This window comes from Cydia splendana, chromosome Z (genome assembly GCF_910591565.1).
Source record: "Cydia splendana chromosome Z, ilCydSple1.2, whole genome shotgun sequence".
NCBI classification, from domain to species: domain Eukaryota; kingdom Metazoa; phylum Arthropoda; class Insecta; order Lepidoptera; family Tortricidae; genus Cydia; species Cydia splendana.
This window is the reverse complement of record NC_085987.1, coordinates 47817351-47842941: the sequence shown is the minus strand read 5'-3', so window position 1 is coordinate 47842941 and position 25591 is coordinate 47817351. Positions and strand designations below refer to the sequence as shown.

At 39.1% G+C, this 25591-nt stretch overlaps 2 protein-coding genes across 2 annotated transcripts in view; one reads left to right on the top strand and one right to left on the bottom strand.

Moving 5' to 3' along the window:
- The window catches only part of LOC134805165 (uncharacterized), a 57503-nt gene extending 55983 nt beyond the window's left edge, over window positions 1-1520 (bottom strand). Inside the window, exon 1 of the mRNA XM_063778463.1 lies at window positions 1395-1520. Within this exon, the coding sequence (XP_063634533.1) occupies window positions 1395-1402 (8 nt within the window). The 5' untranslated portion in view covers window positions 1403-1520. The remainder of the gene's footprint in view (window positions 1-1394) is intronic.
- A 7235-nt stretch (window positions 1521-8755) lies between these two features.
- On the top strand, window positions 8756-25337 carry LOC134804079 (protein RCC2 homolog). Its single transcript, XM_063776986.1, has 12 exons — window positions 8756-8873; window positions 12295-12481; window positions 12986-13129; window positions 13763-13838; window positions 14838-14969; window positions 17854-17953; window positions 18914-19017; window positions 19602-19768; window positions 20515-20695; window positions 22044-22121; window positions 24218-24318; window positions 24583-25337. The coding sequence occupies exons 2-12, from the start codon at window positions 12302-12304 to the stop codon at window positions 24751-24753; spliced, it is 1434 nt and encodes a 477-aa protein (XP_063633056.1). The 5' UTR covers window positions 8756-8873; window positions 12295-12301; the 3' UTR covers window positions 24754-25337.
- The last annotated feature ends 254 nt before the right edge of the window (window positions 25338-25591 follow it).

Sequence of the window (25591 nt, the reverse complement as noted above, 5' to 3'; positions counted from 1 at the left end):
TGTATGTCCCGGTTCACAGTTTTTTTCATTTTTTGGGGAAAGTATACAATATAGGGAAAAGTGTCAATGAAAGAAATAATCCCTATTAAATTCTTAACAAAAAAGGTTATATTCATTTGTTTGATATGACGCACCATATTCATGTTATGGCTAGATGAACTTCGACAAAATTTAACCGTTGAAAAACTTGTTGAAGTTCAATATAACATAGTATGTAATAGTACTGAAAGAAATCCTACACGGAGAATAACCTTGCAAGTTTATTCTCCGTATAAGATTTCTTTCAGTACTATCACATACTATGTTATATTGAACTTCAACAAGTTAATACATGAATATGGTGAGTCTTACCAAAAAGTTGCATATAACCTTTTTTGTTTAGAATTTATTAAGGATTATTTCTTACCTGACACTATATTCCTAATTCTAATACTTTTCTCAAAAATTAATAAAAACCGTCAACTGGGACATATTTCATGCAAAAAGGGAGGGTTGCGGCAGGGGGAGGGAAGGGGACGCTAGCGTGGGTAAAGCACCATACCCAAAGGTATCATACTTCTTCTTCTTCTTCGACCTAGCGTTTTCCCGGCCTGGCGCCGGGGTCCGCTTTCCTGCTCAGTCTTCTCCACTTTGCCCGGTCTTCGGCATCCTCGGGTGTGAGATTGTTCTCCCCCATGTCCGCTGTCACGACGTCCAGCCTGCGTTTCTTAGGCCTACCGCGTGATCTAGGGCCTTGGACAGTGAGATTGAGGCATCTATTTCCGACAAGGTATCATACTACATTCATAAAAGGCTGGCTATAATTTGTTTGTCTTCCCCATACATTAGAACACAACTTAACCGAATCAAAAGAGTTAATGGGGGGTCCGCCCATTAAAAAGAATCGGATTTAACAAAGTAGTTGTTTGGAATAAAATCACTCTTTTTTGTTCGTTTGTGGCAACAGAATGTGTTTTTCCTGATAAAGCAAGTGTAAAATCATAACTTTGTTGTTATAGTTATGTATACATATACTTACTTGTTATCAAAGTCAAAAAACCAAATTACTTATTTTTGTTGTGAATTGACTAAATTGGTGGCGAAAAGGAAAGCAGAGGCAATAGATCTTAGAACCCTGACGAGGTTGCTGTTCCTTCTTCCATGGGTAAAACAAAATATGGTTTTCTTACCCCACCTGACTAAGGATATTTAAGTATAAAAAGTAACGTGTTTTGACCCCACAGGAAGGATCATATACATCAACGTAGTACAATACGGTCATAATTAATACTTAAAGTATAACAACACATGCATTTTCATGTACGCAGCTGCAAGCATGCTGCAAGTACCAAAACAACAGTTTTTGTTTTGATGAAAAACAAATGAAAATCAATTGAATAAAGTAAATCACTTACTGCTTCATCTTATATGATTGCTGAACTGAATGCAAAACAAAATGCTATAGTGGTGCAGCCGGCTTCCGGTCACTTCCGGATGAGATGAGCTTCGGGTCGGGGTTTGCCATGGGTTTGCAGTTGCACAGACCAAGTGCTGCCACAGCTGCCACTGTTGCCAGGGTTGCCAGCCAAAGCTGTCACAGATGTCTTAAAGCCTGGGCTGTAACCGCGAAAATCGAAGTTCGCAAATTGCGGGCATTTTTCTCTGTCACTCTTATTACGCCTTCATTGGAGTAAAAGAGAAAGATCCCCGCAATTTGCGAATATCGGTTTTCGCGGTAGCCCCTCTGACCATTAATATATGATCATAGATTTAATATATAGAGATCCCGTCTCAGCGAGCTGTCACTGTTGGCACTTTTGTTTACTGTACGATTAACAATGAGGCCCACCTTGCTGTAGCCATGTCGATAAAGTCATATCGATAAACTATCGGCATTTCTGCTAAAATGAACAAAAACGCTTTTATTCTTTATTGTGGTTATCAGATCACAATTTTATAGTCACGCCCCAGCAGAGAACCAAGGAAAAGTTCAGATATTTAATTAAAATACATGAATACCTACTAAAATAGGTGTTTCGCAATAATTGAATTATTTTATTATATTATAATATATTCATTATCCATTAGCATTTCAATTATGTTTATGTTTAACGAAGATATTGAAGCCTCAATTAATGACAGCGTTTTACACAAAAATAAAACGCTAATTAAATAACTTACCATATTCGAAACCTAAGAATAATATTGAGAATGGCAACATTGTGTTGTCGGTCGTATTGTCCTTTTCTAGCATATACGTCCCTCTCTCTCTCACACATTCCCACCACAGAGCAGTTGGTTTTGACAGGTGTCTGACAGTTACCGCCAAAACAAATTTCCAAGTCATTGTCTCAAAATTATACATATTTACACCAGGCAGGATTAAAACTTTAGGTTTCGAATATGGTAAGTTATTTAATTAACGTTTTATTTTTGTGTAAAACGCTGTCATTAAACAACTGTACCGATATTCGAAACCTAAGAATAATATTGAGACGTGTTTGTTATCGCCTGGTGGTGGGAAGACGCCAAGCCAATGTGATTTTATTATATTACGAGTGTTTAATTAATTATGTAGTACACCCTATATTTTAACACCCGTGAGGAGAGAGGTATTATGTAAAGCATACAATTTGATATACCATTATATTATGTTACTAACTTTACATTTCATATACGTACTGAATGTACTTATAAATGTTCAAAGAGAAAAAATGAGTCACCACAATGGTGCTATACTTAATTATATGTATGTGAAAACTAGGTAAAAGAAGATGAGATAAGTCAGTCTACTCTTCAAGGAGCATACAACATCTGTGATAAGGAGTGATGTAATTCAAGTATGAAAAGAATAAAATCATAAAGTACTCGAGTAGTTTTTATTTATAACTCCCAATTATTAACAAATTTGATAATAATTATCTAGTAAAGTAAGCAGTTGCAGGAATATAACAAGGACAAGACCTTTCTTATTTCCAGAATCCCTCGAGATTAAGTAGACGAATATTTTAAATATTCGTTATAATTCACTATCACTACCCACAAAGTTAATATTGGGTAGAGTCTGGCTACTGACATTTTACCCAAATGTTTGGCGGGAAATTCAAAAAATCTTGGGCTGGTCACACTTTGTGTAGTAAGAATTATAGTTTTGATACTAGAAAATATTGTTGATTTTCTGTGCACACGTAAGGTACCTGAGGATATAAGTAAGTTAAATATACGTTGACTTGCACTTAAAGTCAGCTCACATAATTTCTACCACTATGTAAAGTACAGTCAACGATAAACACATACGTTAACACTTTATCACCATATACCATTGTAACAAGGCGAAAAATGAAATGTAGTGTAAATAAGACCTAGCTCGATAATACCGTAATATTAATCCATTACCAAAAAAAATACATATGTAATGCTAAATGCTAAGTATCAAAATATTTATAGAGCACCAACCTTCTAATTTGTTTAGGAGTTGTAAACATTGCAGTTTTTCGTTATACAACGCTACACGTCGACTTCGCACATTGTCGAAATTATTTACGAGCTTAAATTTAATAATAGTTTGCGAATCTCACTCAGTAGTATAGACATTATTAATATTATTTAAAATAAACCCCTTATAAACCGCAAACAATTTGAATGAATGACATAAATTGACAACTGACTTTTAGCTTTTTTTTAAATCATAGACAATTGGTGATACAACAATGAAATATCTGTCAACAAATTTTGGCTAGCCAGACTCTACCTACTTACTAAAATGTCATAGGGAATTACTGAATTCCTTTAATGACTGTGAGTCAATGTGAGCTATATACTTGGTTATAGCTATAAAATGCATTTAATCCTTTGTACGCTTTACTAACGCGAACGCGAGCTAATGTACCTAAACAAACCTTACTTAAAATTGTGAAGGTTACTTTGAGAGCTTAAGCCATAACATAACACTCATGTGGGCACGCCTAGTTATGACGCTTTTTGGTGCTCTTGGCGTTCAAATGGTTAATATAGAAATGCCACAGAACCTTATCAATTATATTTGTAAAGGTGCAGGCTCATTCTGCTTATATTCATGTTTAGCTATCATCAAGTGACCTTAATTGTACTCATTAATTTCTATATATGCAGTAAGAGTAGTTTACCTTATCTGGTGCCTACTAGTAGGCATAAGCTTGATTGGTTCTGAACGCTAAAGTGGTTTAATTTATGTAGACCATTCATAGCATTGCTTAATTATGAATATTCAGTTTCCTCTTTCCAGTGTGTAAATTATTAAGAATGTTAGCGCCTCATTGGTGCTTGACACCTTCATGTACCTACGACGTTGCTGGCCGCCGTATGAATTCGGAATTCGATTATTGACAATGACTAGATATATATGATTTTGTTCATTCTGTTGAAAATATTGATGTTTACAAAGAAGAAGAAATGTTATTTGTTTTACTAAAACGTTAAATATATTAATAAAGTGTAATGTTTAAATGAGTTGTATGTTCTCGAACATATGTGTGGTGACCCCGACGTGATCAAGTTCGCAATATTTGTATGAAGATTGCGCTGAGTTGAAATGAAGACTATCCTTCGGAGAATATCCCAATTTATCCAATAACGATTACCAGATGTTGTGAGTTTAAGCCGGTGAGAGCACGGATGGCTATTGCTGGTACCCATCAACTATCTATCAATCGCTATTAAATTATCGTAAGTAATTAATGGGTAATTCTATGAAGCGCGGGATTATTACTGTAAGTACCTCTATGTACCTAAATTTGCTTTAATGCGTATGCAAGTATAATTTACCAGTTTAAAATAATCTCGCACCCAGCGCACCCAGAGGTGTATTTACAAATTTGGCGCCCCGGGCCATTTTGATTTGTAGCCCCCCTTCATCAGTGACGATAAAGTATTTTATTTAAGAAAAAAAAAACCTGCAACAAGTGCCTATGGGGTGTGAAATAAAAAAAAACGAAACATTTACCATCATAGGCATTTACATTGTTTTCCTATGTACAAATTGGTTGACAAAATCATTAATGACGCTGCCGTAATTTAAAACGTTTGTCAGCTCAGCTTCTATAAGTATTAAGAAGAGCTAAGCTGTAGAAAGGTATAGAAGGCAATAGAGAGTACTCTCTCCAGGCGGGTGTTATGCCTGGGGACCGAAGTCCATTGAGAGTTGGTCGGAAGTTATATATATAGAAACTGACATTATAACTCCGTAAGCGCGATGTAGGTCTCACATACTAATTGCGTTCTAGACGTAGTATCTTCTTAGCAGTTTTTGTGCGTTCTAAGCTCCCTAACGCCATCTGTTAGGTTATTGTGGAACGACGTTTGGCAGTGACAGCTAGAGGAGACGCCACAAAGCTATTCAGGCGCTCTTCGCTGATAGTGGAACGTAGATAATTTTTTATTCTTTTGAGTGCAGAAAGGTGACGTTACTAATGTCACTATTCTAGGTACAGATTTATATGGGCCGTTTTTGTCACTCAATGACGATGCTACCTCGTTATATTTGCCTGGTCTGATCGGTGACCGGTGGGTACCGCTGGGTTTTGGCCATTGCGAATCAAGGTGAGGCATTGACAGTCAGACTGGATATAGCTACTAGCGGTCGGGTCTGGCATCGAGTCTGCTCGAGGGACTATGTTATACAAATGGATCGCTAGCTTTTTTCCGGTAGACGCACATGAGCCGTATAGTAGACGGAAGCTGCTCCGATAGTGTGGATATTACCGCTGGCGTTGCACTAGGTTCTGTGCTGTCATTGCTGCATATCAATGATAATCATTGTTATGCAGACGACAGTAGTAGGGATGCGTATTACACAGACCGTACCATTATCCCTCATTCTGTGGCGCTGGAAAGTCATGAAAAGTATTGTATTTGTATCTGATATCGAGAGCACTATCAAAATCGACAAATAATTAAAATAATGTTATTTAAATTTTACAAATAAATAGGGGAGCGACAAAATTCTGGTCGACCCTATCTGAACAGCAAATAAAATATTTTTTAGATCCAAATTTGCCGCCCCCTAAAATCTGACGCCCTAGGCTTCAGCCTACCCAGCCTAGTGGTAAATCCGGCACTGCGCCGTACTAATACTTCTTGAACGAAAATGTTGCTTAATTTAGGTACTTGTTGGTAGATATTTTAAGCAATTGGTGGGGCTTGAAGCGTTCGTTTGTTTATTAATTTAAATGTCAATTAAAATATAATAAAAAATATAGCTAAGTTTGATTATAAAAGGCGCCCAGAAAAAGCCGCGAGGGGGCGGCGAAAGCCGCCCCCCCGCGGCCTGCCGCCCCGGGCCATGGCCCCCTTGGCCCTAGGGTAAATACGCCCCTGCTCGCACCCTCAAAATGGAGGAACTCAAATCTGTTCTCACAAGCGTTAAAAAAGCGCCGGCGCTGCCGTCAGTTGGCTGTCAAGTGTCCATTTTTGGTGTCAATCGTCAAAATTATTATTAGTTTCTCCTTAAAAATGTCAATATATGCTTACTAATTCCTGAAATATTCAAGCTATATTGAAATAATACGTCGTAATAGCAAGTAAAGTATGGCTTTGCTGAGATACGTACGTGGCAGTACGACTCACAAGTGATTTTTAAGCGTTCATATGAACACAAATATTAGAAACGGTAAAAAAGCGCCAACGTCAGGTTTTAACGCAACGCTTTTTAAGCAGTCGTGCGAATGGGGCCTAACTATATTTGCTCCTGAGGCGCTACCGCGAAAACCGAAATTCGCAAATTGCGGGGATCTGTCTCTTTTACTCCAATGAAGGCGTAATTAGAGTGACAGACAAAAATGCCCGCAATTTGCGAACTTCGATTTTTGCGGTAGCCCCTCTGGCCCGCGGTCTACAGCTATCGCTATTATTGGGTTGGGGTTGCCCGATGCCCGCATTTTGAGTCTGTACTAATTATATTTTTACCACTGAAATATGAAACCTATGGAAGTGAAACGTCAACGAATAATGCGTGCCACTGTGACGTCATCTTAGAACTAAACATGGCGGTTTTAGTGCTGCCCAGAAGATTTTTACTGTTACTAGGTTTTATCGATACATCGATAACTTTTTAACGTTCTCGGCTCATTTTATTTAAAATACTAAGTATGTATTATTTGTGGAGTTTATGTTTTAATAGGAAGTAAGTAAATAAATAAAAATTCTTTATTAGTATATTGTTATGTGAAAAGATACTTTGATTGAGTAAGATGTGTGGAGTCTAGGACAATTTCGTGCTTCAAATTTGACAGGTAAACGAGATGACGCTGTACTACTCAATACATATTGCGATTTTTGCGGTAACTCTGATTTTCAAAAGTTGACGTTTGACAACTTAGTGACCGCAAAACACATGGCGCAGTACAGCGCCATCCGTTTTGGATGTCAGAATAAGTGTACGTGTTTTTCTTGGACTTTACCTCTCCATTACAATCAATTTTGTTGTGTTGCTAACCCTAAAGTCTGTAACACACTACCGCACTGCACCTCGACCTTGGTGCGCCGTATCTATAAGTGAGAGCGATACAAAATTCAAGCTTATTAAGCGACGGGTGAAAAAAAAAAACAAAACACCTTCAGAACATTTTTTTTATTACAAAAATAAGTAATGACTTCCGCTCTTCAACTTCTTCAACATTTATTCAGCAAATAGGCCACAAGGGCATTTTTATACGTCAACATTGAATTTACATACAAGCAAAAATAATAACAATACATTAACCATTTTATAAATTACAACTATATGTAAGTATATGGTCTCTTAATGTCGAATCATATAAAAAAAATATAATAATGATATAAAAAAGCCCGCAGGGCAGCTTGTGGAGTAACGACCCCACGGCCCCGAGTTACCCTAGTGCTCCCGAGAGTCGGTCAGGATCTCCATCTCCAGACACTTTCTTTTTATGTTCATTTCTTGGTAACCTATAAAAAATGATTTAATTATTAAATTAAGATAATTTAGTTGGTTTGAAGCGGGGTAGCATGATAAAATGAGAAAATATAAATAGGCAATCATAATATATCGATATCAAAGTCGATAAATAAAGTACAACCCTAGCTGAAATGTTTACATTATTTAAGCGTAAAAATATAGTTAAATAAATCCAATCACTTCATGATCTATAACTGCACAGAAGAACCTTGCTATTTATAATGTGAAACATCCTTACATTTCCCAGGAACATTAACAATAACCAATATTTTTCATGTAAATGATAGCGTACCTGTGTAAGGTTAAAGATGGCAAATTTGGTGGTTTTCTTATGCCGCACCCTAATACACTACACACTGGCATATTCGCGACGTAATTATTCACATTTGGCTTCAATTATTTTCAATCACAAGCAAAATATTGAAAGATAATTAATAATTTTAATTTTCACCACGACTTTTTGACAGGACAAGTACCGGCTGAACTGACAGACAATGACATTTGCGTGACTAAACATGGCGGATTTTCGGCCGCATTAGGTATTTACGTATTTTCATGGAACACTTTATGTGCGTACTGAAATACTGTCACCTTTTTTTGCTATGGGTTACAGTACTGAGTAAAAACGAGATAGATATATATTTATGTGTGTGCCGTCAAAATGGGTGCTATTTCTATAAGCAATTGTACGTATAGAACAATATGTCTTGTCCCTATTATATAGGTCTATGATTTTTACGACCACAGACTGATGAAAAGAGTACGATAATGAGATAATAATAACAGCCATGAACTGCCATGAAGCATAGGAAATAGAAAACAAACGGTGTTTGATGTTTTTTTTTTACGGCATCCCCATTTTTTTTAAGGCCGCGAGCAACGCAAGCTTTGATAGACATCGTTATAAATAATATTAATAAGTTTAGTTTACTGTGTTATACTGGTAAGTTATACAATAATATGGTTGTTTTAAATATTAAGCTTAAATAAGTTAATTAATTAATAGTAATGTGAGCTTTTACTTTGTTTTCGGCACGTGTTAAGCCTTTCGGTTTTCGCTGAATTAGTGAGATGGTGGATGTATTCTGAGAAAAAACTAAATAAAGCGTGGGTTTACAAGAAAACAAACATGGATTTATCATTACCGTCTGATTACTTCGAAAACGCACTTGTGTACGGTTATTTTTACGTTTTATTTTTTACCGTTATGTTCCCATTGTCTGACAGGTCGTTATTGAATTCTATGGAGTTTGCGCCTCAAACTTTTTTTTTATGAAAAAAAAATATATGGCTATTTATTTGAGTACTATTGCATTGTGCGAATTAACATTAAATGTGCTTTTAAGCAGCTATCAAGATATAGTTTTTTAAGTTATTTTTAATGTTTAATTAATTATACTTAATTAATAATAATTAATAATGTGCACGTCAGCGACACGCAGTGTAAAGCATTTTAATACAATATTTGAATTTAGTATGTTGTTAATTACTAACACTAGAAATTTTGTTAAAGTATAGAAAAATATTCAAGTTCAAGTATTCAAGTTCAAGTATTCAGAAGTATTCAGAAATTGTTTCCATTAGTACAGTCAACTTCACATAAGTACATCTTTACTAGCCAACAATCCATAAATAATATTGGAATGTTGGCTTATAAACAGAGACCAGAATTATTACGGCATTTTTGAACTTTCATAGAGTTCTCATTTGTCGACTTCCGATACACAGATATTGATACAATATAGAACATTCAATATTAAAAAGTAATGGTTCATGGATATTTGACTGTAAAAGAAGTAATTTAAGCAGATAATATGGAAAAAAGATGACTACTTATTTCTTTTAACCCATTAGCAGCTAGCGGTGCCATACAGCATCGCTTTTTCTGTGCTTAGTATTTCACTCCCAAAGGTTACAATAGGGTATATGACTGTATTTAAAATAAATTATTTTATACCATGTATGAAATAATATACCACAAGATTAATAGGGAAACATAAAAAGCAGTTATTTTTAGACACAATTTTATTTCTATTTTAAAACCCGTATAAAACTATAAAGAGTAGGTAATTTGATTGTGACGTCACATACTAGTGTTTCATATAAATTCCATAGAAGCAAAATCGTTTTGACAGTAGGCTTGTGCCTGCTCGGTCACTACAGAGAGCGCTCCACTCTCGGTCAATCGGTCTAACGAAGTAGTTCAGTCTTTTAGGTCCTTTAGTCGTCGATTTTAGTATGTTTATCTGGACACCACAAGGTATACCTGTACCAATTTTCAAAACTACACGAATGATTTCCACAGATTTTTCTTATTTGGTTAGGCTATAAGTACTAGGAATAAAGTAGAATTTTACTAATGCTTTAATGCTGTAACGCGACATGCTTAAGACAGGCCAAAAAATTTGGGGCGATAGAATAAAAGTTTCACTTTAAAAGTTGTATGCTTATTTTAAAGACTATGAACTCCTTAGAGTTATTCCTAGTACTTACACTACTTAGGAATAAAGTAGAATTTTACTATTGCTGTAACGCTGTAATGCGACATGCTAAAGACAGCCCAAAAAATTTGGGGTGATAGAATAAAAGTTTCACTTTAAAAGTTGTATGCTTATTTTAAAGACTATGAACTCCTTAGAGCAGATCTCAATCTTTTTTTTTGACGGAACCCTTTTGGAAAGCGATATACTTGATGGAACCCTACAATAAAACAATAGTTTTTAGAACTGTGTTTTATGCATAGTAAAATTTTTCGAGGCGACTAAAGCATAGTGTTCTAAATTCTTGCGGAACCCCTACAGGGGTGTCGCGGAACCCTAGGGTTCCGCGGAACACACTTAGAGAATGGCTGCCTTAGAGTTATACCTAGTACTTACACTAGGAATAAAGTAGAATTTTACTATTGCTGTAACGCTGTAATGCGACATGCTAAAGACAGCCCAAAAAATTTGAGGTGATAGAATGAAAGTTTCACTTTAAAAAACAGCCAAGCAGCCAATAGGGTTTGTAAATCTATTTATTAAAGATTTATTACCTTCGCCATAAATATTTCGTATATTCACATAATACATATGATACCTAAACTTGCCGTTTCTCTCGATAGTCTATAAAAAATGCACTTATGATGTATATTGTTCATGTGATGTATTTCTATGATCAAGTATTTCTTAAGGAATAGCTATAAATCTGCCTATTATAATATTACTAGTGGCTCTATGAGCTGTAGACCTCGCGAGCAGAGCTTTAAATTACATGGTGCTAAGAGCTTTAAATATAGTAAAGTAAAAAAAAACAATACGAAATTAAAGTGTAAAAAAATAAAAAAAGTTATATCCCAGCATACAAATACTGGGGATCGAACCCAGACTCTCTGTGCAAACAAAAAAAGCGAACGTTTACAAACTGAGCCAAATAGTTCTTAGATAAGCAGACGAAATTTAGCTACTCATTCTCAAGTTAAAATTAGTTAAAATTAAATACTCAATACCTCCGAAACCAGTGAAATAAATTTTCTGTATTTTTGGCCATTTAATCTATAAACATATATCAAAAAGAAAAAACTCTTATGATATCGATACGACGATTGGTTTAGGAGCGAGGTATCACGACTCCGCCATTTTTTAAAAAATCCTGAAACTGGATTGACATAAAAATTTTATTTAATCATAGAATCTGGTCACAAAATTTCACGAGGATCGGTTGAGAATTGTGACCTGTAGAGGAGAACATCCGGATGGACCTCGGATGGACATACGAAAGCAAAATGCCCGAGTCAAAACGTAGACCTTCGCTACGCTTCGGTTAATTAAGTAGATACCAATGTATATGCAAAATTGTAGCCTTATTTACTCATAAGCTTTCGTCTTTTGGATATCAGAATATTTTTTTTTTCTAGAAAATGATAATTACCAGAGTTCGGACAATTAATCGCAAAAATAAATATTGTAGGGAACATGATACAATTTTTTTAACAAATTTGAACTGCAGTTTATGAGTATAATCTGGAAATTTTATAAAGATGCTGTGTACATAATATGAGTTTAATAAATCTTGTCCTATTTTGAGATATAAATGATTTTTGATGGTTTTGCGATGATTTGCCCGATCACTGGTAATTACCCGTACATATCACAAATCACCGGCATTTTGAACATTCCGTCATCGCGTTGCTAACCGAACTGAGCGGTCGCCAAAAGCTCGTCAATCTGCTGTCGCGGGGCGAGGTAATTCGAGTCGGGGCGGGGCGGTGCGTGGCCGTTCTGTATGATAATACTATTACTTATTCTGTGCCTCTACCCTCCATAACGTACACACTACTAACTTTAGGACTTTACAAATTTGACGCAAGATATTTATATTTACAGACCAACAATGTCAAACAATGGCACCCGCAAGCGTTCCCTGCCGTCGGCGCCGCGCGGCAAGCCACGGAAGCCGCGCAAGCAGCTCTCCGAAGACGAAGAGAGCAACGACTCGGTGACGTCGGAGCCGAGAGAGCAGCAGAGGACGCCGTCACCGATGGGGGATGAGCCTACTGTCAAGTTACCCGAGGTAAACCTTGTGGCGTCTCCTCAGAGTCCTCAGTCACTGACTACATCGTGCCACAATTGTAACAGATGGCGTTAGCACGTTCTACATCGCGCTTACAGAGTTTCGATTGTCAATTACCATATGTATATACAATTCCGAACATATTCCACCGCTGCTCCTAACTAACTCTCAGTGGACTTGGGTCCCCAGGCATCCGCCTAGACAGAGTAAAAGGTTACCAGAGCTCAACGAGGGTGCAGGGTGTTTAGGGTCGGCAACGCGTTCGTAACACTTCTGGAGTTGCAGGCGTCCATAGGCTATGGTGACATAGTACATATAAAAATGACATAAACGCTGAAAATGTTTCGAATCGTTCTCGAGGATCTTCGCCTAGGAGCGCAATCGGTACGCCTTTACTAATCGAGCGCGCGACTTTTTTTTCCATACACGTGTCGACGTCTGCTTTAATTATTTGTATACAATACTTATAAGTACTTTTGAGGTTAATAATATTTTGTTCCACAGGAGCTGCTGAAGACGTTCTACAAGACCCCCGGAGTGCTGATGATCGCCGGCCTGGTGTCCTGGGACCTGACAGCCAAGAAGGAGAACGCGACCGCCCGCACCCATCCCAACTTGTACACGTTCCATCGGCTCACAGACCGCAAGGTATAGTTGAACCGAGGTCTCCGGTCTCGCGGACCTGACGGCCAAGAACGCGACCGCTCAACCATCCTAAACTGTACAGATGTGGTGTATAACGTAATCCTTTGCCATCATATTTACTTTATTCGTTTCTAGCTTTTTTTTTCAAAAAGGCGGAGCGGGTTTGCGTTGTCTATAGATCACAGAGCCACTATGGGTCTACGAATTATCTGAGGCAGTTAATATAAAAGGTAAGAAGTTATGGCTACGGACTGGTTGAAGGCTTAGCTGTGTAAAACTGATTTGCATTACGTTAAGAAAAGATGTGTATTCATTTTTAGTCCCAAATCTCAGCTAGCTTCTACTAGAAAATCAACCATCTGAGATAAGTGGTAGACCCCTGACCCCCGACCTCCTGACCCCCTGACCTCCCAAAACCCGAATGTGTTTTTTGTTTTTGAATTTAAAACCTTGAAGTACTCAATAAAGATTAATAATAGATTGTGGAATATGTACAGTCAGCTTCGAACATACTCGTACTGTACCTATCAGTCTATGCGTCAAAAGTATTCAATGATGGCAGATACTTTTGGCGCGTTGATTCCCCCGCCACTTTAGATGCTGTTTGTACAATATTTGTCGGGTTTTTTTTTTCAGTACCGCCTGATCGTGAGCTCTTGCAGCGCGGGGCACTCCATCCTCATTGGTGAAGATGGTACAGCATATACTTTCGGTAAGTTCATTTATTATTGACATTAAAATTTTGTATTTATTATATACAAGGAATTCTAACAGCTACGATACATTTAAATTAGAATCTGTTTTTAGGGTTCCGTAAACTGTCTGTCACCAGGCTGTATCTCATGAACCGTGATAGCTAGACAGTTGAAATTTTCACAAGCCGGGTACTGACTGAGCGAGCAGCCTCGCGAGGCAGCCTCGGACGAATGCCGCGCAGTAGGATTTGTTGCACGAGGCTGCCGCGCGCGGAAAAGCCGAGCCACGGTGACGCCTGAGCCAAACATCGAGCGCTCAGTTTAACGTGAAGTCGCACAGCGACCGCGCGTGTCATGAGGCCGTTCATTCGAAAAGCAGTCGCTACCACTGCGTTTCTAATAAATCTACGGCTTGTAAAAAAAGGAAATGATTTCCTGGCTTATATTTCTCCACGCATCTTCTCTTAGTCCTCTATTAGTATAATCGGGACATTTCGCATCCCATAATCGTCTATATTCACCATATAGTTGTATCAATTTAAGGCACTGTTCTTTATCCATGGCGCTAACATGCGGCGAACAAGCGAGGCAAAACACAACCGTCTTGAGTGAGCGCGGCAAACTTACTGAGGCGTCTTTGAGCATGAATAAAAATCCGAGAACGCTCGGCTCGGGCCGAGGCGCGCTCGGCCGAGGCCGGACATGCGTTTTCCTCGGGCGAGGCACGTCCTGACTGACCGAGGATTTGCCTCGCGAGGCTGCTCGCTCAGTCAGTACCCGGCTGATGATGTATTTCTGTTGCCGCTATAACAACCAATACTAAAAAGAAATAAAATAAATATTTAAGTGGGGTTCCCAGTTCCCATACAACAAACGTGATTTTTTGCCGTTTCTGCGTAATGAATCGGAACACTTCGTGCGCGAGTCCGATTCGCACTTGGCCGGTTTTTATGTTGATGTGTGTTTGTATATGCCACGAGCCAACTGCTGTTATAATGAACTGTTATGTGGTTCAGGTCGCAACGGCAGCGGTCAGCTAGGCTTCGGCGACACAACCACCCGGAACGTGCCTGAAGTGGTGCCAGCTCTGCACGGCATCAACATCATCCATGCGGCCGTCGGGCGACACCACTCGCTGTTCGTCACAGGTACTGAACACTGCTTTTCTAATTATTTGTTAGACCAAGTATTGAAAAAGTTACAGTATGTTATAATATATTTGTGATCTACTCACAAAGCCCTTTCATTTGGTACCCCATATGGTATGTTTAAAAAATAAAAAATAAAAAAAAGTTTGTTCTGCCGACTTTATGACGTCACAGCAACTACCCCCACCACTTTCGCGCTTGTCATCTCATATATTTGTGTTGAGGGCATTACACTAATGCATCGATACCATATTCACCCATGTTCGAGACAACATGAACGAGAACTAACCTAAAGCCTGTGCGGCCGGGGTACTATCATTTTTAAAATAAAATTATTAGCAGTAGGTAATTTATTTTCAACCTATCGACAGCCATTACACCATACCTTTATTCAATTCACAGACACACTAATAAGAGCTTACAGTAAACAGGCATGTCTTGCGGATTAAGAAAATTAATTTAAACATAACGTATGTTTTTACCCGACTTTCACCTAAATGACTGGTTTCCGATAGCCGGGTAGACGCCAGGGGCCCATTTCTCGAACGGTATTAGACTGTCATCTTGGCTAGGCGGCCTAGGCGGAGCAGCATTCGAATAAAAAAAAATCAAAAGTTCGATTTTATTTATTACTCGAAGCTTTTTGTGACAAGAAAGCACAAAAACAACAACATGATTACTAATTTGTGGTTTAGATATTTCACAACTAAATATAGGAACGTATACATTAGTCATTGAAATAGTTATTATTGCTTTCTGATTAAAATGTATTTCTTGCATATTGGCGTATTAAAGTTAAAATACGGTCGAATTGATAATCTCCTCCTTTTTTGAACTCGGTTAAAAATCTAATATCTATCTAATATGTACCTTTAAACGAGCAATTCTTGTTTATATATATTTCGGGGATCTCAGAAACGGCTCTAACGATTTCGATGAAATTTGCTATATGGGGATTTTCGGGGGCGAAAAATCGATCTAGCTAGGTCTTATCTCTGGGAAAACGCGCATTTTTTAGTTTTTATATGTTGTACGAGCAAAGCTCGGCCTCTCAGATATTTGGTATTAGTCCGAGATGGGCATTTCGTAATTGATTCCTGATTCCACAATTACTCGAAATTACTTTGTAATCTGATTACCGATTTCCAGATTACTTTGTAATCTAACAATACCGAATTACTAACTACAATTCCATTTGAGGAATCAGGAATAATATTACTATTACTAGTAAGTAATTGGAATTAATGTCGATTCCTCATTACAGGAATGCATTACCTGATTCATTTCGTACTACTTCTATCAAAAGTACATTTCGATAGTAGATATAGATGTTGTTGACTTACTAGATATAGATGCACCTTATTTGTATCATGTGTGCAGATTTCGAAAATGGTGACCATTTTGGAATCCAAGATGGCGACCATGTAGTACCTATGTCATAAAAGTCGTCATGCATGTCGTTTTATAGGTTTTAGGGAGTGCAGATTTCGAAAATGATGACCATTTCGGAATCCAAGATGGCGGCCATGCAGTATGTGTCATAAAAGTCGTCATGGATTTACTTTTTATAGGTTTTAGGGGGCGCAGATTTCGAAAAGATGACCAGCGGGATTGATTCCAGTAATTTAGATTACCAAAGGAATCGATTACTGAGGAATCATGATTACTGTAATGTAATGTGTAATTTCATTCCAAAAGGAATTGATTACGCTCAACTCTGTTATTAGTCCACGAACGAACTGTCAAGTCGTATGGGTACCATGGCTGGCAACACAAATAATATTAGACTAATACCATGGTCTAATAAAACATGGTCTTCTATTCCCAGAGTGACACGGGCCTACGTCACAATAACATTGCCACTTTATTTCAACATAACATGTTAAATGGGTACATTATAGCTATGGTTAATAAGTTAAAATATTTCTTTATAATTTTCATTTATAATGTATTTTATCTTAAATTTTACAATAACACGTCATTTTTATTAATTATTCGTTAGCAATATCTTCCGATTCACGAAAGAAATTTTAGACGTTCGGGTAATTCTGTTTACATTACTGGCAACACAGGATAGCGCTGTCACATTTGACAATTCGGATCTAGATAACTTCATGCCCTGACCGTCATCCTTGTCGAACGCGTGTTAATTGTTATTTCCTTCTCGTTCAGTGTCAGCAGTCGCAGTGTTTTCCAAACTTTTCACGTCGTAAGCTTGGTAATTAATGTGTAACTGTGAATTAGTTTTTTAAACGTTTGTCTAGTATAGATAAATAAAGTTTAATTTAATACATTAGATTTGTTTTATTTTACTATGTTTCTACATGAATAACTTAAAATTAATGCCGATAAAATAATTTTCACCGTTGGTTAAAATTCTCCCACATTTTAAAGTTTGAGAACCTGTAAACAGCATGATGACGTAGGCCCATGTCAGTTAGGTCATACACGAATCTCGGAATAGAGTACCAGGCGGAGTATATTATTATACCATGACTAATACCGTCCGAGAAAGGAGCCCTAGGGGTGGCCCTTTATTTATTATTTGACTTATATTGTTCATAGATTATAAATAATGTTGTTTTTTGCGTAATGGTACGGAACCCTTCGTGCGCGAGTCCGACTCGCAAATGGTGCCAGATGCGCCTAGATGGCGCCAGCATAGCTTGCCCTGTCAATTCCTAGGGATTGACAGGGCAAATACTGCATCTGCTAAATACTTCGACCAGCCAACCCCAATGGATTAGCCGAGAAGAAAAACGAAACGCTATAGCCGGTCAAATTTTCTATGGGAGGATAACCTTTCGCGCCTACATTTTTTAAAGTTGCCGCTTTTTTCCACTGACGGGAATGGCTTGCCAGACTTCATATATTTGATTGGCAGACACGGGCACGGTGTACGCTTGCGGCGACAACAAGAGCGGCCAGTGCGGGTTGGGTAGCAGCTCCCCGCAGGTGCTCAAGCCTACTCGCATACGATACACGTAAGTACGTTTTATAACCTCTGCCACTGCCATTCCTCTGCGAAATATACATTTTGTATAGTAAATTTCTCAATCTTTTTACTCTCTTAATGGGTGATTACTGAATACTGATATGCTACTGATATATTCATCCTATGCCTTAAGAGTGACCTCACACTGGCCTCCCCCGAGCATCGGTGTCTAGTCAACTCTGCTCTTCGCAACATTGGGGCTGTTCATAAATTACGTCATCTATTTTTGACGAGTTTTTTTACATGGTATTATAATAACCAGAGATGCCACGAATATTCGGTATTCGGCCGAATGTTGCCTGGTATCGTCTTGGGTCGTCCCATTCGTTTTTCGTCAAGTTCTTAAATTAGTCCTATTCTGCTTTCGTCACTCATTCTACATTGAAAGCCACCGACGATTGTGACGAATGTAGAATGAGTGACGAAAGCAGAATATGACTAATTTAAGAACTTGACGAAAAACGAATGGGGCGACCCAAGACGATACCACGTTTGTGTGGGTCTCAACTTTCAGTGTTTTAGCTCAAGATTATTTAATTTTTTTTTACATGGTATTATAACAGGCCGAATGTTGCCTGATATACGGCCGAATACCGAACATCTGTTGCACCTACCTAAAATGAAAAAATAGACAATAAAAATAAGCAACAACTACGTATATTTAATATTTAAAATGTATGTTGTTAAATACGAAGACCCTTTTTTGAGACTTTGTTTGTTACAAAATAATTTATTTTTATCATGAGTCTGATTTGATTGAACTACATTCAAATTCTGTCCAACAAATAATATATCTTAGAAAAGTTGTGCTTTGTTGGCTAACAGTTTTCATAATAAATGTGACTCAAAATGTTCGCATGTCATGCGCTTCGGCCGAGAGGGGGGCTGAATGTTCGGTATTCGGCCAAAACCACTATTCGGGGCATCTCTAGATTGTTGAATGTTTTAGCGGCAAACCAATCGTCAAGGTGGGGTGCGGGGCGGAATTCTCCATGATCCTGGACTGCAACGGCGGGCTGCACTCGTTCGGTCTGCCCGAATACGGACAGTTGGGTAAGCGTTACTGATTTCCCGCTCATTTTTCAATGACGTTCGAAATTTGAATGCATATTATTATCGAAAACTATGTTATTATTTAGCAATAATAACATTTTTACAGACAAGAAACTTGTTCTAACAAAGCAGTCTATTTGTATGGTGGTCATAATGTGCGGTTCTTGAACGCATCATGGAGGGTTTATGATATTTGGGTAGATAAATAATTTAATTGCGAACGATTGCCTATGCGATTACGAGTGTACAATATATTTGGGTATTTTTTCAAAATACGCTGATCTCCAACACTGGGGTGGTGTTTAAGCTCCAACTTAATGGCTCCTCTACACTATCGGCGGTGATAGACGATGACTGGCGTGGACGATAGCGTAGAGGGCATACTCGGCAGTCCCCGCCAGTCATCTTCTATCATCGCCTGCGACCCGTGAGTTGACGGTTTTATCGGCACGCATCAAAGGGAATCGCCGGGTGGTTACGTTGTACAGGCGATCATGTGGGTGCTTGCACGATGATCTTGCCGATGATACTATCAGCGATCATTGCCGATAGTGTAGAAGAGGCATAACGAATTTCACTTCCAGGCCACAACACCGACGGCAAATACTTCGTGACGTCGACGAAGCTCTCGTACCACTTCGAGACGGTGCCGAAGCATATCGCGCTGTTCTTCGAGAAGACCAAGGACGGCCACGTGGTGCCCGTCAAGGACGTCGACATCGTGGACTTCTCCTGCGGGAACAACCACACGGTCGGTATTAGGTACAGTCACCAGGGCCCTATCACACGAAGCACGTCCACATGGTCGGTATTAGGTACAGTCACCAGGGCCCTATCACACGAAGCACATCCACACGGACGGTATTAGATAGAGTCACCACTGTTACCAGGGCCCTATCACACGAAGCACATGCTAATGCCCAATAGATGACCTTGCTGTCACCTATATTGACAATGACTTAAGTTTCAAGATGACATGTACTGGGACCGCGTCGAGCACCAGTACGTTTACCTTAATATATGTGTGCCCGTCGGGTACGTGGAGCGGAGGCGGCGACCGCGTCTGTTGGTGGAGCCGATTGGCACACCCAACCTGCTTCGTAAGGCGCCTCTCACTCGCACCGTCCGTACACTAAATTTAGTGGCTGATCGAACTTGTTTGCATGTAAGTAATATGTCCGAATTTGTAAAAATCAGTTTAAATGTTTTGTGTTGATATTACAATTAATACAATCTACATAGTTAGTAAGGCACTATTGTATTAGGGTTAACCTGTTGTTTTTTTTTTTTCGATGTGGCGCGCGCACAGCTCTTGTGAGCAAGGACCCCGCTAAGGATACGGGCGAGCCTTGCTCATATGCATATCTGTCGCCAGTTTTCCCTTAGTCGCCTTATACGACACCCACGGGACGAGATGGGGTGGTGCTATTCTTTTCTGATGCCGGCACCACACGAAGGATAGTTGCTAAGTGAGAATAAATAAATATTTGTCCGCAGGTGGCCATAGACTCAAAGAAGCGCGCGTTCAGCTGGGGCTTCGGCGGCTTCGGCCGTCTCGGTCACGCCGAGCAGAAAGACGAGTCGGTACCTCGCCTTATCAAGTATTTCGATACCGCGGCGCGCGGCGTGCGCTCCGTACACTGCGGCTCTACCTACAGCCTTGCTGTTAATGAGATCGGTGAGTCAGATGTACTCTAAATCCCTATTTAGACGATGCGAGAACTCGCATGCGAGTTTCATACCATTGCGGGCTTTGATTGGTCGGTTGACAGTCCGTATGTAACTAAAATCGCATGCGAGTTCGCGCGCCGTCTAAATCAACCCTAAGGGCCACTTGCACCATCCCAAAACCCGGGGTTAACCGGTTAAACCTGGAGTTGCCATGGTTACCAGTACAATTTGACACTAGGTTAACGGTTTAACCGCTTAACCCCGGGTTAGTGAGATGATGCAAGTGGGCCTAAGTATATTGTACGTACAAAAAAACCGGCCAAGTGCGAGTCGGACTCGCGCGCGAAGGGCAAAAAATCACGTTGTAGAGCCCCACTTAAATATTTATTATATTCTGTTTTTAGTATTTGTTGTTAGAGTCCAGCTGGCTACTGAAATATTACACAATTTTTTGGCGGGAAATTCAAAAAATCTTGAGCTGTGCACACTTTGTGTAGTAAGAATTATAGTTTTGATACTAGAAAATATATTTGATTTTCTGTGCAAACGTAAGGAAATAAGTGAAATATACGTTGACGTGCACTCAAAGTCAGCTAGAGTTAGACCAAGAAAAGTCTGCAACGATTTTGATAGCACACGCAGTGCAAGTGTCATTTATACGTCATAATTTCAAAGAAGTTTGACGTTTAAAATATCACTTGCACTGCGTGGGCTATCAAAAGCGCTGCAGACTTTTCTTGGTCTAACTCTAACATAATTCCCACCTTTTACCTGTCGTAACTACTCCCAGTAGTTACCACCAAACCGAGTTGGTGGTAACTACTGGGAATTATTTTTCCCAGTAGTTAGCAGTGGTAAAAGGTGGAAAAAAAATCCCAGTAGTTACCATTGGTAACAACTTGGTGGTAACTAGTGGGAATAACCCCAACGGACTTGATTCAACTATAGAGGTCTGAGTAGTCTGACTAGGGGCCAGTTGCACCAACCACATTTGACAGACTGATCAACGTCAGCCGGCGCGCCCCGGCGCTTTACTATGCAACTTTCCATATATAAAAATTTAGCGAACTCTGACGTACGAACAGTTTGGTGCAACTCAACTTATACATACTGTGCCTTAAACTGTTTATGACAAGTTTTCACAGACAATAAAACATGACATTGATGCATCAAGGCGGTTTGTTAACAAGGGCTTACCGGTAAACGCGAAAACGCATTTAGGACCAAATGAAGGTATTAAAATGATTTCCAGCTATCCGGGAATTAATTCCTCAAAACGCTTTTCTTGTATCTAATTTGACTGGCCTATTAATCTATTGTGCTGATTATGTTACTTCATGTTGTGCGTCTTTCAGGTACCCTGTTCCTGTTCGGGCAGACGAAACGCACTGGAGAGGCGAACATGTACCCTAAGCCAGTTCAGGATCTCACCGGTGAGCAACGTTAGAATTAGATCCACAACCTTCATCCATTTTGTCAATTACATTTTAACCTATTTAAATAAAATTATAAACTGCAATAAATGTCATATACTAAACTCTATTTCAATAGAACTTGCTAACTATGTAAACAAACCGCCATATTGAAATTGTCTCTGAATGATGAATTTACTAGTGATGGGCAAGACTCCTACTTACTACTTTACTAATGTCAAACCATATCGAATAATAAAATACCAAAAGTAAAAAACAAGTAGTTACTTATTTTTAATTTGTTTAATCACGACCAGAAGACAAATTAGTACTTAAGAATGATGTATTGATGTATTTTATAACCGCGGCGGTAGGTACAGAGCGTGGGTTGGGTAGCGTGTAGCGGGTTTATATCACAAACTTTAGTCACAACACTACCCATCATAGACAATTGTAGAATTTAAAAGAAACAAAACCGTCATTCCAACAGGTCCTAATAACCTAACTTATGAACCCATTTTAAACTTTTAATGAAATATCCAAGATACAGTTATATATTTGTGTATTTTACGGAACGGACCGTTTCTATAGTGTATATGTGTATGGTTTCAATGGTATTTGATGAGGTGGTGTGAAAATTCAAAGAGAAACAGTGATACAACAAAGTTAAGTTGTTTGTTTACATAGTTAGCAAGTTCTATTGAAATAGACTTTATGTAAAACCGGCTAAGTGCGAGTCGGACTCGCCCACGAAGGGTTCCGTACCATTACGCAGAAAACGGCAAGAAATCACGCTTGTTGTATGGGAGCCCCACTTAAATATTTATTTTATTTAGTTTTTAGTATTTGTTGTTATAGCGGCAACAGAAATATCAATCATCATCATCCAACTGTAGAGATATCACGCTTCATGAGATACAGCCTGGTGACAGACAGAAGAACGGACGGACGGACAGACGGACAGCGGAGTCTTAGTAATAGGGTCCCGTTTTACCCTTTGGGTACGGAACCCTAAAAAGGCCCACCCAGGTGGCCGAAAGGCTCAGGCACCTACCGCGATAGCAGAGGACGCTGGTTCGATCCCAGCCTGCGGCACTGGAGGCCTTTGTCACTTTTTATTTCAGTTTATAATTTATATAGTAGTGTTTCTACTTGAGATAAAAACAAATTAAAATATTTTCTGAAAATAACTTTATTTGTTCTAATAGTTCTAAAATTACATAAAATGATAATCTAAACAATAGGGAATATTACCCAAAACTCTGTGTAGGGAGAGCCACTAGAATGATTTTTGGTTAAAATTTCAAATTTCTAGGTACTTATTGTTGTTTTATCAGATCAGCTCCATGGTACCATAATATTGCATTATTACCCGACTTACATACTTAATGTATGCCAATTTTCAGCTTCATCGGAAACCGAGAAGTTGTTCAAATTTATCTTGCAATATTTGACCCATTACCTGTACAAACATCGTATTTTCACGGAAAAGTACATGTGTCGCTATATCAGCCAGTCTCGGTACAAAAAGTACTGCGGTTGTCTGAAGTGGCGTGGCAAATACGAACGTTTCCGAGAAAATACGATGGAAAACAATTATGCACAACATCTGTACCTATAGGTACATTGCAAAGGACCATGGGCAACTGTATGGAGCCTGAACCCAACGCCAACAGAAATGAGAGTAAGGTCATTAGATAGGTATTTCTATGTACTTCATTTTGTTCTACGGGCACCAAGCGGAATTCCATTGCAGAACTAAGAAATCGGTATTTTAGCCAAAATGTCGTCACCCTTATTACCTAGGGAATAGAGTCCAAGTAAGTAAATTAATTGCTGCAGGGTAGATGTTCGCGCACCGCCGGGCGAGCACACCGAATGATTTGCCGCCCTCGCCCGGCGGTGGACTCTATTGCCTAGTTAATAAGGGTGACGACATTTTGACTAACATACCAATATCTCAGTTCTGCAATGGAATTCCGCTTGGTGCCCATAGAACGAAATGAAGTACAGAAAAATACCTGTCTAATGACCTAACTCTCAACTCTGTTGGTTTTGGGGCAATTTTGATGCATAGTCCTTTTAAAAAAGCTTGTATAATCGGTATAACCTTGCAGGTTGGAACATTCGTAGCATCGGTACAAGTAACACCTCCATCGTGATAGCGGCCGACGACTCCCTCATAGCCTGGGGCGTGTCCCCGACCTATGGGGAACTGGTAAGTTAGCGTGCGACTTGCAATACGGAAGTCGCGGGTTCAAACCCCGGTTCGTACCAATGAGTTTTTCGGAACTTATGTGCGAAATATAATTTGATATTTACCAGTCGCTTTTCGGTGAAGAAACTGGACTAATCCCAATAAGGTCTAGTTTACCCTCTGGGTTGGAAGGGCAAATAGAAGGTCAAATCCCTATAATATTTTAAGAGTTCCCGACGATAACAGAGAAATTACCCGTTAGAAACTAATTTACAACTTTCACAGGGCACCGGTGAAATCACCAAGTCAACCGCCAAGCCCAAAGAGGTAACCCGCATGGAGGGTACGAACGTGACCCAGGTGACCATGGGGTACTCGCACACCCTGCTGCTCTGCGATGACTCCACGGACGCGGTCAAACAGAAGCTCGCCACCATGCCTGTCTTTGACCCTTAGATTCGGTAACTGTAACTCCCATATAATTTAAGTGTGTTTTTAACCTACGGGTTAGACCTTTACACCCGTTGCTAATGGTGAATTCCACATAATTTAAGTTTATTTTAAATCCCCCGAAACCTTTCGGTAACCTGGTCTACATACTATAACTCACCTTTCAGTGATATCTACGAGTTAATACTATACTATTACTATATATTACCTTAGACCCGTCGCTATTGGTACCTCCTATATAAAATAGTCTGTTTTTAACTCTATGGGATGTTTACCTTATGGTAAACATTGTTACCGTAATATAAACATCCCATCACAGGTCTATAGCTTATCCTTCAGTGATATTGATAAGTCCCCAATACATTTGTCTGTTTTACCCTACGAGTTATTTACCTACAACTCAATGCCTCAGTAATATTTTGAGACGGTTTAACCTACTAGACCGCGAACCAGGAACAGATTTCCATGACCAATCGCCTCCCGGGTGATAACTCGGATAGCGGTTAACGGCTTTGTATGATGAACTCTCATAGACGTCAGCTGCCGTTCCGTTGGTGGGTTGAGGAATGGCAGCCACCGAAACACGTAAATAAATAAAATAATTTTGTCATCGCCTCTACAATTTTTACATGGATATGCAAGTAGCTGACGGTCTTTCCACCGCTATACAACCGGCTGACGGTATTTTTTATTTATAAAAGCATCTAAACTATCATCTGGCAAAGTATCAAGCGACGATATTTGCTCCTGGCCCGCGGTCTATACGGGGGATCTTTGACGTTGACCTTTTGGTAACATTAAATATTAGTGTAATTCTTCCAGGCCCCAATTTCACCACGGTGAC